The 16460-nt window shown below is 32.3% G+C and overlaps 1 protein-coding gene across 10 annotated transcripts in view; it reads left to right on the top strand.

Moving 5' to 3' along the window:
- BLTP1 (bridge-like lipid transfer protein family member 1) overlaps positions 1-16460 on the top strand; it is a 204441-nt gene that overhangs the window by 32936 nt on the left and 155045 nt on the right. For all 10 annotated transcript variants that reach the window (XM_072788527.1, XM_072788528.1, XM_072788533.1 and 7 more), the window contains 9 exons: positions 577-763; positions 3609-3690; positions 4069-4262; positions 5859-5938; positions 8052-8202; positions 11618-11774; positions 12184-12262; positions 13989-14080; positions 15397-15514. In XM_072788527.1, the coding sequence (XP_072644628.1) occupies positions 577-763; positions 3609-3690; positions 4069-4262; positions 5859-5938; positions 8052-8202; positions 11618-11774; positions 12184-12262; positions 13989-14080; positions 15397-15514 (1140 nt within the window). The remainder of the gene's footprint in view (positions 1-576; positions 764-3608; positions 3691-4068; positions 4263-5858; positions 5939-8051; positions 8203-11617; positions 11775-12183; positions 12263-13988; positions 14081-15396; positions 15515-16460) is intronic.

Here is a 16460-nt window from a genome sequence, read left to right as displayed (position 1 = left end):
AGCGCCACCTTCAGCCCAGGGCCCGATCCTGGAGTCCGAGGATCGAGTCCCACGTCAGGCTCCCTGCATGGACCCTACTTCTCCCTCTGCCTGTGTCTCTGCCTCTCTCTCTCTGTGTCTCTCATGAATAAATAAATAAAATCTTAAAAAAAATAAATGTATCATACTTTGAACATTTTGCTGTTTTTATATTTTATTATAAATTTATTGTTAGGGTAAAGTTTTACTTTTAGTCTGTAAATAGTACTTTGTTATTCTTAGCATAAAGTCTTTAAATTCTGTTGTTATACAGCCAGAATTTAGAAATTCAGGTTGTTTTAGAATGCTAAATTGGAGTACTATAGTAACATCAGCTTTTTTCTTCCTTTTGCTAGTATTTTATATAGTTTAAAAATATATTTATGTGCTTATATATTTTTATATTTATAAATTATATGTATTTTATACATTATATTTTTAAATTTTAGAAATTCTCCTTCATAGAATTATGTTAGTTACTTTAGCTATGAGAAAGATGTGAATAAAATTTTTGAAACGCTGACTAAAAACTTTTTTTTTTGTAATTGATATCTTTAGATCCAAAAGCAGAAACCAGATTATATATCACAGTCAATGACTTTGAATTTCATGTCTATAATCGTTCGGATCTTTATGGACGTCTTCAAGAATTATTTGGTTTGGAGCCAACGATAATTCCACCCAAGAAAGAGGATGATAAAACACGAGAAAATGGAAGAACAAGAACCCAGTCCAAAATTGAAAGGTTCATAGTCATACTTGAATTTTATTAATCTCTGACTTTTAACATTTACTTTAATTAAATATAGTCAATGCTACTCACCTAAACACAGCCTAATCTGTAGTTTGACTAAAACTTACATTCACATAAATTATTATATAATTCTTTTAAAAATTCAAATAATAATAATGTAAAAAGAAACAGTCTTGTTCTGCTTACTAGTCCTCCTTTCCTCCATATTGATAACTATTGTTATCTGTTTTTTTCCTTTCCAGTGCATGCACATAAATATAGAAACATATATACATAGTTAAGGTACATATACAAATATATAATTTTATTTCATTTGTTTCTGGGCTCTCTATGCTGTTACATTGATCTATGTGTCTGTTTTTTCACTAGTACTGCACTACCTTGATTACTGTAGTTTTACAGTTAAGTCTTGTAGTCAGTACCATCAGTCCTCTAACTTTGCTGTTTTCCCTCAATGGTGTGTTGGCTCTTCTGGGTCTTTTGCTTCTCCACGTAGACTTTAGAGTCAATTTGTCAATATTCACAAAACAACTTGTTGGGATCACAGTTGGGATTATATTGAATCTATAGAGCAAGTTAGGAAAACTAACGTCTTGATCACATTGAATCTTCCTATCAGTGAATGTGGAATATCGCTCCATTTATTTAATTATTTGATATCTTTTGTCACAGTTTTATAGTTTTCCTTATGCAGATCTTATATATATATATGTTGTTAAATTTATATTTAAGTATTTCAGTTTTTGTGGTGCTTATGTACATGATATTGTAGTTTTAATTTCAAATTTCACTTATTCATTGCTGGTATATAGGAAAGTGATGGACTTTGATATTATTAACTTTGAATCCCACAACCTTGTTATAATCACTTATTGGTTCCAGGAGTTTTTTTGTTAGTTCTTTCAGATTGTCTACACAGATGATTATGTCATCTGCAAACAAATTCTTATTTCTTCCTTTCCCACCTCAATCCACTCCAGCCTCAGTAAACAACTTCTCTATTGTATCTGATGTTTCTTCTCTATGGAGGACTCTTCATCTTCTTTGCCTGACTCATTCACCCTTCAGGTGTCCCTGATCCTTCTGTGTGTGCTCACAGAATTCTATTTTTTTTCTTTTTTTTTAAATAAAAATTTTATTTTTTATTGGTGTTCAATTTGTCATATATAGAATAACACCCAGTGCTCATCCCATCAAGTGCCCCCCTAAGTGCCCGTCACCCATTCACCCCCACCTCCCGCCCTCCTCCCCTTCCACCACCCCTAGTTCATTTCCCAGAGTTAGGAGTCTTCATGTTCTGTCTCCCTTTCTGATATTTCCTACCCATTTCTTCTCCCTTCCCTTCTATTCCCTTTCACTATTATTTATATTCCCCAAATGAATGAGATAACACTCCTTGCACTAAAATTGCCTATTAACTATTCTTACTCCCATTCTAGACTATAAATTCCCTCAAAACAGAACAGTTGTCGTAGTCTCGGTATCCCTGGTACCTTAGCTCAGTGCCTGGGACATAATATCCATGAAATATTTAATTGGGAATAAATGTCCTCATCATCTGCTTGAAAAACTATTAGGTATACAAGGCTAGCTCAACATTCAAAAATCAGTTCACAGACTAAAAATGAAAAAATCAAATGATCGTATCAATAGAAGCAGGAAAAAGTAACAAAATCCAACACTCATTCATGATTAAGATCTCAGAGTAAACTAGGAATAAAGGAGAACTTTGATTTAATAAAGAATATCTACAGAAATCCTAGAGTTAACAATACACTTACTGGTGAGAAACTATAAGCTTTCCCATTAAGATCAGGTACAAAGCAAAGATGTCCCCCTCCTTTTCACCTTTGTGCTGGAAGTACTACCTATTGCAATAAGATGAAAGGAAATAAAAGTTATACACACTGAGAAGGAAGAAAGATGTTGTGACAGCCCAAGGAAGAGATGATCATCAATTGGGTTGGTAACAAAGAGAAGGGAGAGAAGTGGATGGGTTACAGGTATATTTAGGCAAATGAATACATAAGAAGTGATAGATTAGGTGTGGAGAAGTAGTAAGAAGGATGAGCCAATAATGAATCCAGTTTCTAATTTAATTAGTGGTCATGCTCATGGAATCTTAGAGAAAGAGGTTAGAAGGGAGATAGGTTAGTTTCAAATTTAGTTTTAAGCACTGAAGGCTACCTTAGTGGAGATGCCCTCAGAATTGTGATTTAGGAGTTACTGGATTATTGAAGATATATACCTTGAATTCTCATCTGAAATCTTTAGTGATTGATTTGCTGTGAAATTTTCATATCAAGTTTTGTATACTTTGTGTTTGGCCTATTTCTTTTTTTTACTCTTGACCTATCATTTTCATTTTATTGAGAGGAAATTTTGTCACAAAGTGTCACAAAGTGATGGAGATATGGAAGGGAAAGGATCAGCTGAGTTGTCAAAAGTGCTTTAAACAGTAGAAAATATCAAAGCGATTTGTACCTTGGTCATTTGTTGTTTTATTAGTGTAGGTTGTCTTATGAAATATCACATTGTAATGAGTATAATGGTGGATATAATGACAACAAACCGTAATTTATACTTTTGTCATTAAAACTTATTATCACTCAAACAACATAGTTTCATTATTATACTTTGCCAGTCCAAAAATGATATATGAGAGAGTGCATTCCAAGAGATAATTGAGAGGTATTAGTATTCTGTTAGATGCTGTCTTTATTTTGTTTACTGGAGCAATCATTAGATGCATTTGGAAAGTTACAGCTGGTAACTTTGTGAAGTCAGCTACTTAGGTTTTTCTTACATATATCTATTTTTTTTTTCTTTTTCTCAGGGTTAAAGTAAAAACAGAATCTCAAGACCCCACATCTTCATGGAGATCACTTATTCCAGTCATAAAGGTCAATGTGAGCACAGTAAGTAAATTTCGCTACAATTAATATTTGGTGGGTTAATAATGGAAACCCCTATATTTGCAAATAAAATTTTCACTTAAGAAAAGAAAGTAATTTTATAGAGTTGTTTTGGTTCCAAAGTTCATGAAAGTGTGAAAGAATTATTTCAACACCAATACCATCTTACCACAAATTTATTAGGTCTTAAGGGTTTTTTATTCACAAGTACTTAGATTTCTTTAAACACTAGTCTAAATTGATCAGTGAAATAATTTGAATAGTATATAGTGCTAAAGTGGAATTATTTAGTTGTTGCTTGAAAATGTTTGTTATGAGATCAGCTAAGGAAAAATATATGGTCTCTATATTGTGACATAATTTCTCTTATCTATTTTTTAGGGACGTTTGGCCTTTGGAAATCATTACCAACCTCAAACTCTATGTATCAACTTTGATGATGCTTTCTTAACTTATACTACAAAACCACCTTCTAGTCATCTTGACCAATTCATGCATATTGTGAAAGGGAAGCTTGAAAATGTTCGAGTCATGCTAGTTCCTAGTCCAAGATACGTTGGTCTTCAAAATGATGAGTAAGAAAGTTTTATAAAAATAACATAATTTCTTTATATCTAACATAGATATCAATTATAATCTTTTTTTTTGCTCTAAGTTGGGCAATAATTGGGTATATTTCTGTATTAAATAAGTTAACAGTATAGTCTTACTTTATAATTATAAGATAAATGGATATCTATTGATGAACTCTAATTTTAAATATTTTCCTATAACATTATAACTATAATTTTTCTATCCTTTTCTCCTTTTCACTATACTTGAGAAACTTATTTTGGGCAATTGAAACTTATTTCTGATGTTTGTAGCTCAGAAAATATACATTACAGGTAGGTTTTTATTTCCAGAAGGGATTAGTTATTAGTACATTCAACAAGTATAGTACAGTGAATACCATTTTGAGTTCATGAAAAGTTGAAAATTGAGTCTAAATTACTCTTAGAAAACTGGTGAAGTTAGCATGATACAGTTTTAGAACTGTCCCAGCTTTTATCTTTGTGTGCAGGCAGTAAAAAGTTTATGAGTTTATAAGAAGCAGGTTTATTCCTTCTTAGTTCCACCTTTTGGCTACCTTGCTTATTAGATTTCCTGGGGATTGCTTAGAATGATAGAGAAGTTTTCCCTACTTGAGTACCAGGGAGACTGGGTTTACTTCATCTCATTCTTCATGATCACAAACTTTGGTAAGTATTTTGTAGAATGTGGGCTGTGCACACAGTTCTGTATATTATGGGTAAAAGTTATAACACTGAATAAATCTGGACTATGTGAAATTTACTGGAGTAAGATAAAAAAGTGTTTTATTAATTTTTGTAAAAAAATGTGAAATTGTATTTTTTACCCTTCAAAAGTAAGTATGGAAATTAAATGATATTAAATATTAACGTTTGTCATTTAATACATATTTAGAAGAAGATTGCTAATTTATATCTATTATCTAATGATTGAGAAGTCAATTTTAATATGGAAGGAAGATGTATATGAATGATAAAAAGTTGTTGAATCAAAGCAAGTAAAGTTTGTGGGAAAGTGATTGTAGAGAAACATTCATTCCAGAATTTTTTCAAATTGATCAACTAGATATTCTTGAGAACAGATAAGATAAAGATAATATACAGTTCTTAAAAATAAAAATGACAGCATTTTACAGATATATAAAATATTTCTTATTCAACTGTAAAGTATTATTAATATTAAAATGGTTGAATTTTAAGTTTAAAGTTCTTGTTATAAATACAGAATATAATTATTCCAATGATCATTGTTCTTCCATTGTATTTAATTAAAGTTTGATTTAAATTGATCCCTATCATTTAAAACTTAAAATGAAAAATGTAAAGCAGATTTTCTTTTTTCATTTTTTCTTTTTGAAACTAATATATTAACTAAAATTTTTTCAGTACCATTTTATTATTTAGTCTATTATAGAATACAAATATGCAAAACTTAATTGTGTAAAAGATGTTTGTTTTCCCTTTTCAATATACTACACTTGATTGCTCTTTAGGTTTTTTTTTTCTCTTTTTGTTTTCAACTATTACTACCATAATTAGAATACAGAACATTTTGTATTCTGGAGATACTTAGTTTGCCTTCCCCCCTCCTTCTTATAGGCCACCAAGATTAATGGGAGAAGGGTTTGTGGTGATGCAATCAAATGATGTTGACATCTACTACTACATGGATGAGCCAGGTATTAATCTATGAAAGTATGTTTCATAGCTAAGCTTCTGTTTCCTCTATGAAATATTTATATCTAAAAATATTTTAAGTCTCCCTAGCTAGAATAAAATAAACATCAATAAATGGTAAATATGGATGGAAGAGTGCCTACCTAAAAAATGTCTGTGTCATTTATCAAAAATTTCAATTGAAAATTGAAATTCAGACCAAAGGAACAGTATAGGAATCTTTTATTCAATCTTATTTTCAGAAGTATACCTCAAAAATTGTGAATGCAAGTGACCTTGTGTGAAAACCTTTAGAGAATGTAATGACAGTTAAGGTAGTTCATACTAGCTTGAGAGAAAAAAAAAATCGTAGTATATTAGATTTGAGACTTGAAGTTTAAGGATTGAAATGTAGCTGGTTACAGTGCTTTACAGGTGGCTTGAATTTTATAAAAGTAGCCAAACCCTGGATTTTTAGCCCTTTTTTCCTACTTCTTATGCCTTTATGGGGTTTATGAGGTCAGAGTATTTTCAGAGTAAAAGTAGGAAAGTTGCCTTTTGTTAGTTGCCTTTTTCACCATATTGACATTTGCACTGCTGGTACAAAAGCGATGGTGGGTGAAAGTGTTGGTGTATTAGCATGAATTAAGGCAGTAGTTCCAAACCAAACTAGTAATCACTGTCTTGTTCACTGCCACACATTTACAGTAAAACAAATACCAGTATTACTTTAAAAAACCTTGGTTAAGCAGTAAAAATTATTTTTATCAAGTCTTGACCCTTGAATAAACTTTTAAATATTCAGTGTGATAAAATGGTGAGTACATATAATATACTTTTGCTACATTCCAGAGTATACTGATCTTTGGAGGAGAAGCATTTGTATAGTTGAGTTCCCACCTGAATTATTTGCTCTTCACGAAGCACCAGTTTTACTTGAAGGAGCAACTAGAGACAAACTATGATTTTGAGTTTTCACATGAAAATCAGAATTTTGGAAAATTTGGGTCTGCTACTGTGAGCTTAAGGACTTTTCTGATAAGACCAGTGTTATTAACAAATGTGATTTTAAAAATGTTTAATAATGAAATTTGTCAGTATTTGGAAAACATACGCATGCCTCTGTGAGTCAGTATTTTCCAAATGCATGATGTTAAAAGTTATGCCATGGGTAAAAGATATATTCAAAGTAGAAGATTAGTAAGTTTTAATGTATCAGGGTATGAAAAATTCAGTGATAGGGTTTCAGATTCCACATTGCAAATAACTTTTAAGAAACTACCACTTGTTCAATTTTGGTATAGTGTCAGAGAAGAATATCCAAAATTATCTGAAAAAGCTATTAAGATACTCCTCCCTTTTCTGTATACCTATTTGTTTGAGTTTAGGTTTTCCTCAGATCCTTGAACAATAGATTAAATGCAGAAGCAGCTTTGAGAATTTGCTTTTTTTCTACTAAGCTGAACATTAAAGAGATTTGCCAAAATGAAATCAATGCCAATGCTTATTTCTAAAATGAATTTGCTTAATAAATATGGTTATTTTTCATTAAGAAGCATTTTCATTAAAAATGGAATTAAAAAAAATAAAATAAAAATGGAATTAAGGGACTCTTGGGTAGCTCAGCAGTTGAGCATCTGCTTTGGCTCAGGGCATGATCCCTAGGCCCAGGGATCTAGGCCCGCATCAGGCTCCCTGGGGGAGCCTGCTTCTCTCTTTCTCTATGTCTCTGCCTCTTTGTGTCTTTCATGAATAAATAAATAAAATCTTTGGAAAAAAATAAGTACAAATGGAATTAAAACTTCATTTAATTTTTATAAAATAGTTTTCAAATCATATTTGCATTAAATTTTATTAAATGAAATATGAGTTCATTATTATTAAACATTTCATTGTGTCAACATGCAATGAGTTCTTCGTTACTTTAAAAATAAAATCTAAAAAAATTGCTGTTCCAATTTTGAATACAGTAAATTATGGTAGAGATAATACCAAAAATTCCCACTGTGTATCCTCAGTAATTTTTCAGAGTGTAAAGAGTTACCAGGAGCAAAACATTTTTAGAACTACTGACCTAGAAATCTTTAGACAGTAATTATAAGTAATTGACTTTGTATTGTATATTCTGTAATATAGGACTTGTTCCAGAAGAAACAGAAGAAAATATTGAAGGAGAAATGAGCAGTGAGGATTGCAAATTACAAGATTTGCCTCCATGTTGGGGACTGGATATTGTTTGTGGTAAAGGAACAGACTTTAACTATGGGCCATGGGCCGATAGGCAAAGGTACTTGAGTAAATTATATTTCTAAGTCTTTAAGTATGTCTTTAAATGTATTAAGATATGCTATAAATTTTATTAAAAAGTAGCTTAATATTTTTATAAGCTATTTTATTATGACAGGGTAAGCATTTTAATTCAAATTATAACTTGTTGGTAGAGAAATCGGCATAAGCAAGTTCACTTTGAAGGAGGAGCTAATTTGTTAGAAAAATGATGAGTGAAGAGCATAGTTATTGGTTCCTTTGTTTTTTCTTTTGTATTTAATTAATGAATTTGCCAGGGATTATTGGGCTGTAAAGATTCAGATTAAAGACATATAGTTCAGTTTTAGTGAGGAAAAAAGAACAGAAGAGTTTTGTGAAGGGCTGTTGTAAAGGAAGTAAAAAGTCTTAATGAAGAAATTAGAAAGGTACTGTACTAGTTTGCTAAGACTGTCATAACTAAGTAGTTTAAACAACAGAAATTTGTCATGGTTCTGGAGGTTAGAATTCTGAGATCAAGGTGTTGGTAGGATTGGTCCCTTCTGATGGCTGTCAGAGTAGGTTGTGTTCAAGGCTTCTCTCTTGTTTGGAGATGGCCATCTTCTTACTAGTCTTCCCATGGTCTTCCCTTCTGTGTGTCTAGTAGGCCTCTGTGTTCACGTTTCCTTGTCTTAGAAGAACTCCAGTCATCTTGGAGTAGGACTCACCCTAACAACCACTTTTTAACTTCATTATCTTTCTACAAATTCTATTTCCAAATAGCAAATTCTCAGATACTTGAGGTTAGTACTTCAATATGTGAATTTTTAGGGGGACACAGTTCTTCCCATAACAAGTATAAAAGTCATCAGAGAAGACTTAGGAAGGCTTTCTAGTAGAGGTAACATGTGAGTTGAATTTTGAAACCTAAGTAGGAGTTAGCCAACAAAAGAAGAGGAGGACAAATAATTGAGACAAAGGAAGAGTTCTGCAAATTCATGATGACAATGGAGGTTGTTAGATTTATAGGTAGTTAAGAAACATTTTATCCTGGAGGTCATGGACAGTGTCTGAAAGGTTTTTTAAATTTTTTAGTCATTCTATTAATTTTGGAGTAATTCTTATTTTAATATATTCTGACCATATTTCTATTTATTGAAGAATTTAAGCACAGACAGGGACATTTACCACTGGTTATGAGGGAACATCTAAATTTTTATGTAAATAGACATTGCCTAAGTTAGTTTTTCTGTTCATAAACTAGCTTAAATGGAGAAATACAAACCAAATCATTCACCAAAGCAGATCATATTGGGCTGTTGATTGATGAAGAGTGCTAATACTGACTTGATATGATGACTCTTTTTATTCTTGTTTTTTTTTAATCTTTTTTTATTTTTATAAATTTATTTTTTATTGGTGTTCAATTTGCCAACATATAGAATAACACCCAGTGCTCATCCCGTCAAGTGCCCACCTCAGTGCCTGTCACCCAGTCACCCCCACCCCCCCCGCCCACCTCCCCTTCTACCACCCCTAGTTCGTTTCCCAGAGTTAGGAGTCTTTCATGTTCTGTCTCCCTTTCTGATATTTCTTGTTTTAAAAAATGTTTTCTACCTAACATTGTTTGAAGAATTATCTACTTTGTAAAGTAGTATGTTCTATTAAATTTGGTATCTCTAGTATTTAGGAATACCTGCCCCATCAAATGTAACTGTTTAGCAATTGTATGATAAGTTTGTTATTTGAAAACTTGCAGTATGCTAATACAGTATTTGTTGAGTTCTAGTTATGTTATTTATTAGACTTGAAAATGAACAGCTTAAAATTTCAGGTTAGGAGACAAATGCTTTTCAAATTACTGGTTAAATTTTCATTTTTAGATAAAATTTGAGATAAAAGTTTTCCTATACTAAACTATTCTCTATTTACTGTGGAATAGTTGAAAATGAGGGGTTTTACATCCCATTCAGTAAGGTACATTTATACCTTATTATATTTAAAAGGAAAAAATTAAAACAATGCTTTAACACAGACACATAAAATATTTTTGCATTTCTAAAATTTGAATCGTGCGATTATTCTTAAACTGTATTTAATTTTGTTACATTAAAAAATATTAGGGTATATTTACATGAAAGTCCAAACTAAACTTCTTTTACTCTACAGCCATATTCACTTCTAAGGTGATCTTTGTATTCAGTAAATCCTGCCACTGCCAGGAGAAAACAGCAATACCTTTCTCAACCTGGACTTACCAAACCATTCATTCAGATTTATAAAAAAAAAAAAAAAAAGGAAGAAAAGAAAAATTTATTTTCCCATGGGATTAGTTTACTAACAATACTTTACTTTTCACTTACATATACATTTCCTCTTTTGTAGCCATTTCCTTTTCTTCTTCCTCATTTTGAGTGTTTACACAAATATGAATTATAACTAGAAATGAATAGTAAGATCAATTTTCTTAGCATCCACTAAGATGTAAGAAATTTCGGAAGAGGGGCAGCCCAGGTGGCTCAATGGTTTAGTGCCTCCTTCAGCCCAGGGCCTGATCCTGGAGACCCCGGATTGAATCCCACATCAGGCTCCCTGCATGGAGCCTGCTTCTCCTTCTCTCTGTGTCTCTCATGAATAAATAAATAAAAAAAAAAAAGAAATTTCAGAAGAAATATCAACTGTTTGCTATTGGATAATTCAGTTTTGTGAAGAGATTTTGATCTCTGATGTAGAATGACTTGTTAGCTTGTAGATTTTGATTTCATTCTACCACTTTTACGTAATTTTTCTGAATCTTTAAGGTATTCAGCTTTTCCTTCATGGTATTTTCTTTCTGGACTCTTGGTTTTAGCTCAGGTCATGATCTCATGGGCTGTAAGATTGAGCTCCGCATTGGGTTTCATGCTCAGCAAGAGAGTCTGCTTGAAAATTCTCTCCCCCTGGTCCTCCTCACTCTTGTGGGGATGTATGTATGTACATGCCTGTGCATGCTTTCTATCAAGTAAATAAACAAATCTTAAAAAGATACTAAAAGCTTGCTGATCTTTGGAAGTATAAAATATTGGAGAAAAGAGTCTTGTTTTACTGAAAGGAAATTAGAGTAGGTGTTATTTTGTGACTTAATCTTTTTTCTATTTCATGTCCAATTGTTAAATGAGATAGCAGTGATAATGCAAAGTCAGAATACTGATTTTGCTCCCATATAGATGTAATTTTGTTTGAAAATTTTTTTTTTAAATTTTTTATTTATTTATGATAGTCACAGAGAGAGAGAGAGAGGCAGAGACATAGGCAGAGGGAGAAGCAGGCTCCATGCACTGGGAGCCCGATGTGGGATTCGATCCCGGGTCTCCAGAATCGCGCCCTGGGCCAAAGGCGGGCGCCAAACCGCTACGCCACCCAGGGATCCCTGTAATTTTGTTTGAATAACAAGTTATTCTTTTTAACTCCTTATATAGAGATTGTTTATGGAAGTTTTTCTTCCCACCTGATTATCAAGTTCTGAAAGTTTCTGAAATTGCACAGCCTGGGAGACCACGACAGATCCTTGCTTTTGAACTACGAATGAATATTATTGCAGATGCTACAATTGATTTGCTGTTTACCAAAAACAGGGTAATTATTGAACTAATATAGTAGAAAATAGTGTTTAAAATTTGAACATTATCTTCTAGAGTATTTTTCTGGTGATTTAGATTCATTTCTGTGAGCTTCCCACTACCCTCCCTCTGTAATAATTGTACATATGTACATATGTTGTTTTCATTAAGTGCCAAAAGTAGAAAAAGTTAATAATAAACCTTAATTCTATAGTCTGGTTCTTTTTCTCCTTTATATTTAGCTAAATTGTTTTAACGTATTTTTAGTAAAACTTTGAATTTTGTTCTTAGAAACTTTTAATACCTATTAAAAGTATCATTGATGATTTTATTTTGTCTGTGATAACTGAAAAATAAAGATGGGAGTATGATTAAGTAGTGAGAAAATAATTGTTTTATATGGTTTAATTTTTTTCTTTTGATAGGAAACAAATGCTGTACATGTAAATGTAGGAGCTGGCTCATATTTAGAAATTAATATTCCAATGACAGTTGAGGAAAATGGTAAGCTGTAATGAGTATTTTTCTATTTTAAATGATAAATAGGGGAATAATTGACACATAAAAAATAGTTTGTTAGCCCACTTAAACTAACATTAATGGGGTTTTCTTTTTCAGCTTTCTATTATATTTACTTAACAGTACATATTACATACTTTAATTATTTGTGCACCTAGAAAGAAGGGAAAAATTTTTAAATCAAGTTAGGTCTAATGCTTCATTATACCCTAATACTTCTTTTATTATAAGACTGAGCGTAATTTGTTTAAAATGTATTTTTCCTAGTAGTCAATAGCTCTGCAAGAGCAGGTGCTGTGTGTGTTTTTTAAACTGATGTAAACTTGGTACTAAACCCAGTACTTGGTGTATGGTATATGGACAGTATGAGATAGAATGACTGACTGGTTTTGTTTTAGGTTATATTGGTAATAGATTTTTGTCAGAGTAAGCCTGATCCTTTGAAAAATACAACTTTAAGAAAGCAGAACATTTTATATTTAAAATATTAAATAATACTCTGATTGCTACCACTTCATCTGAGCTAATCTAAATTCATTATGCATTTAAAATTTGGACTCTGACACAAGTTAATCAGTAATGTGATTAAATACATTTTATTGGGCAGCCCGGGTGGCTCAGCGGTTTGGCTCTGCCTTCGGTCCAGGGCGTGATCCTGGAGACCCAGGATCGAGTCCCAAGTTGGGCTCCCTGCGTGGAGCCTGCTTCTCCCTCTGCCTGTGTCTCTGCCTTTCTCTCTCTCTCTCTCTGTCTCTCATGAATAAATAAACAAAATCTTTAAAAAAATACATTTTGTTAAGTTTATCAAAATATAGCCTTCTTCTTTATTCCTTCTTAGCCTGTTATTATATTTGTAATTGAGAGCAATTAAAATGAAATTCTGCTTTACTTATTCACTTCCTTGAGAGTACAGAGAATAGCAACTTACCCGTATTTTTGTCACTAACCAATAATGTAACTATGGCTAAGTATAATTAGGGTAATTCTTATATCACTCTTCACTCTTTATTTCTGTCACATTTTTTGCTGCTGGTATAAGAAGAAGGCAGGTTGACTACATTCATCAGCTTGTATGAAAAAGTAGCAATTGGGTCTCCCTACTTAGATAATCCATTGGGAGGCAATAACAGCATGGCATAGTGTATCTTTTACCTGTAACTTTGAGGCTCTTTTGATGAAGGTTAAACCTTACCTTAGCTGGTTTTAAAAGAGTGGTAAATCAGAGTATTGAAGCAGATGCTTGAGATTGTCTAAGACTGGTTGATGCAGAGTAGTGAGTTGGAAAGAACATCTTTTAGCGAAACCTTAATTACAGATATATAGTAGGAGGAAAAAGATAGTTGAGGGTTGTGCAAAATTGAGAATGATTCAGTTAAGGAAGTGCCTCTACTATTTTAAAACTGAAATTGCACACAGGGAGACATTTGTACACTTTTTTTTGGTACAATTATTGGTACACTGGAGTAAGGAAGCCACTGAGGGCTGAGGGAATCAGTATCTCAAGAATACTTATTATGAATTAATGGGAAGTGCCATAGCACACTGATTGTGGCACTCTTAGTGAGTTATGGGTCTGAAGAAAGCCCACAATCAGGTTCTTGGTTCTTTCAGGGATTCCTTCTTTGGGTGGTAATGGGAGATGTTTCCAGTACAAACTTTTAATCATACCTATATTATTAAAGTTCTTAATTTTTATTTTTTCACTTACTAGGTTATACTCCTGCAATTAAAGGACAGCTCTTGCATGTTGATGCCACCACAAGCATGCAATACCGGACCCTTTTAGAAGCAGAAATGTTAGCAGTAAGTTTAGAGTAAATGATGATATAATATATATATGTGTGTATATATATATACACATATATATTATATTTTTACATAAAATCTGAATTTGGTTTTAGTTTTTTAATATAAAATTTTTATGACCAGAAGTCATTAAGTGGTTAATCTCATTCAAGAACTACCAGGTGCTCTTGGCCTTATTTTGTGAAGGAGAGTAGATTCCCAGTGCTGTGGACTCTGGCATCTCTCTTTTGCTCTACTTCTGGTTATGGGCAGAAGGTAATGCTAATGTGGTTTTTAGTCTTTGAAAATGTGAATATTATTTTTAAATTTCATTTTATGACTAGACTAACTCCCATGTTGTAAAAGAGATAATTTTTCACTATGTTTCTGACCCCATTGGATTCTTTCTTATGGCTTAATAAGTTATTTTGTTTTTTACTTAATGAATGAAGTAAAAAGAAGAAAATCTTACTGATACGGCAGATTGCTCCATATTAGAAAAAAAAATAGAAATGCTTATGATTAAAATTGCACAGTGGGGACACATTTCATTAATCAGGCAAATTATTCCTTATTAGGGAAGACAACAATAACAATAATAACAAAAGCCACTGTGTAAAATGGCCTGATACTCAGAAAAGATTCTTTTATAAGCTGATGTCATTAGATCCTTAATTGTCTAAAAAAAGGTATATTTACACATGATATATATGTAAATTAAGAGGAAAAATTTGAAATTACCAAGAATATATTAGATACTATAAATGTATATTAAACTGGCATATTCAGCATTTTAATGAATTCCTGAGCTATTGCTGATAAATGGTGCTGTGCAATAATGCTATTCCTGGTCAGGCAACTCTTACCTTTAGCAGAAACTTTGGCAGATGAAATACATAATAAAGCACCTAAAATACATGATAAAGCACTACTACCAAACTGCCAAATGGGAACCTGGAAAGCACTGGAGGCCAAACCCAGAGCTTCTCATGTAATAGATTAGGCTTAAGGATGAATTGTGACATTGGTTGTTACTCTGGTAACAACAGTTTAGCTAGACTATAGTATCAAAATCATAGCCTGATTTGTTGTTCTTAAGTTTTTCTGGACACATCATGGCTTAGTATTTCAAGGAGCTGGATGTAACCATGGATACTGACCTTTAGCCACAGTAATATTAAAATCTCAAAGGGACCTTCTGTTCAGCTCAGCAGGAAAATAAGTTTTAATTACTCTACTGGTGTGTGTGTGTGTGTGTGTGAATTTATTTCTATGCTCTTCACACAATGTCACATTTTAAGCTCTAACATTTTTACTTAACATTTCATTTGCAGTTCCACATCAATGCCAGTTATCCCCGAATATGGAACATGCCACAGACTTGGCAGTGTGAATTAGAGGTTTATAAAGCTACCTACCACTTCATCTTTGCACAGAAGAACTTCTTTACTGGTAATTTTTTAATAAATGTAAACACAGTGAGATTTATCACAGTGAACTTGTTTACGTTCAGTAAATTTTGCTTTTAGATTTAACATAGGGATTTGATGATACAGTTCATATATTTTTTTAAACTTCTTTTTTGGGCTAAGAATATAAAACAGAAAATTTAAATACAGATATTTTGTGTTCTCTTTTACCACAAACAAAGAAAATGTCAACCCAGAATTGGACTTACAAAAAAATGAAAGAACTCATCTTAGACTGGTGCTTTATGTCCGTCTAGTGGGGGTAATTTAGGGAGGATGAACCAATTTCTTTCTTTTCCTGAATTAGGCATCAGCATGGCTTCATTATATTGTTTCAATTATTGTCATTCACAAATAGTATATTCAAATAGTCAAATATTTTATTTTTTTACTTTTTTGAAGTATAGTTGACACGTTACATTAGTTTTGGTTGTACAACATAGTGATTCAACAACTCTTATCTATTATGCTGTGCTCACCACAAGTCTAGCTACTGTCAGCATACAATGATATTACAATACCATTGACTATATTTCCTATGCCATGCCTTTTATTCCAGTGACTTACTCTTTCCATAGCTGGAAGCCTGTACCTTCCACTTCCTCTCACCTATTTTCCTCATCTCTTTACCCTCCTCCCCTCTGGTAATCATCAGTTTATTTTCTTTTATTGTGCTCTTTGTTCTGTTTGTTAGATTCCAGATGTAGATGAAATGTTGTTGTTGCAAATGGCAAAATTTTATTTTTTATAGCTGCTTAATATTCCTCTGTGTGTGTGTGTACATGTGTACGTACACATACACACCACATCTTCTTTATTCATCTATTGTGGACACTTAGTTTACTTCCATATATTGACTATTGTAAGTAATTCTGCAATAAACATAGGGATGCATACATTTTTTTTGAATTAGTGTTTTCATTTTCTTT

The sequence above is a fragment of the Canis lupus genome, chromosome 20 (assembly GCF_048164855.1).
Source record: "Canis lupus baileyi chromosome 20, mCanLup2.hap1, whole genome shotgun sequence".
Taxonomy (NCBI): domain Eukaryota; kingdom Metazoa; phylum Chordata; class Mammalia; order Carnivora; family Canidae; genus Canis; species Canis lupus.
This window is presented reverse-complemented; position numbering and strand designations above follow the sequence as displayed.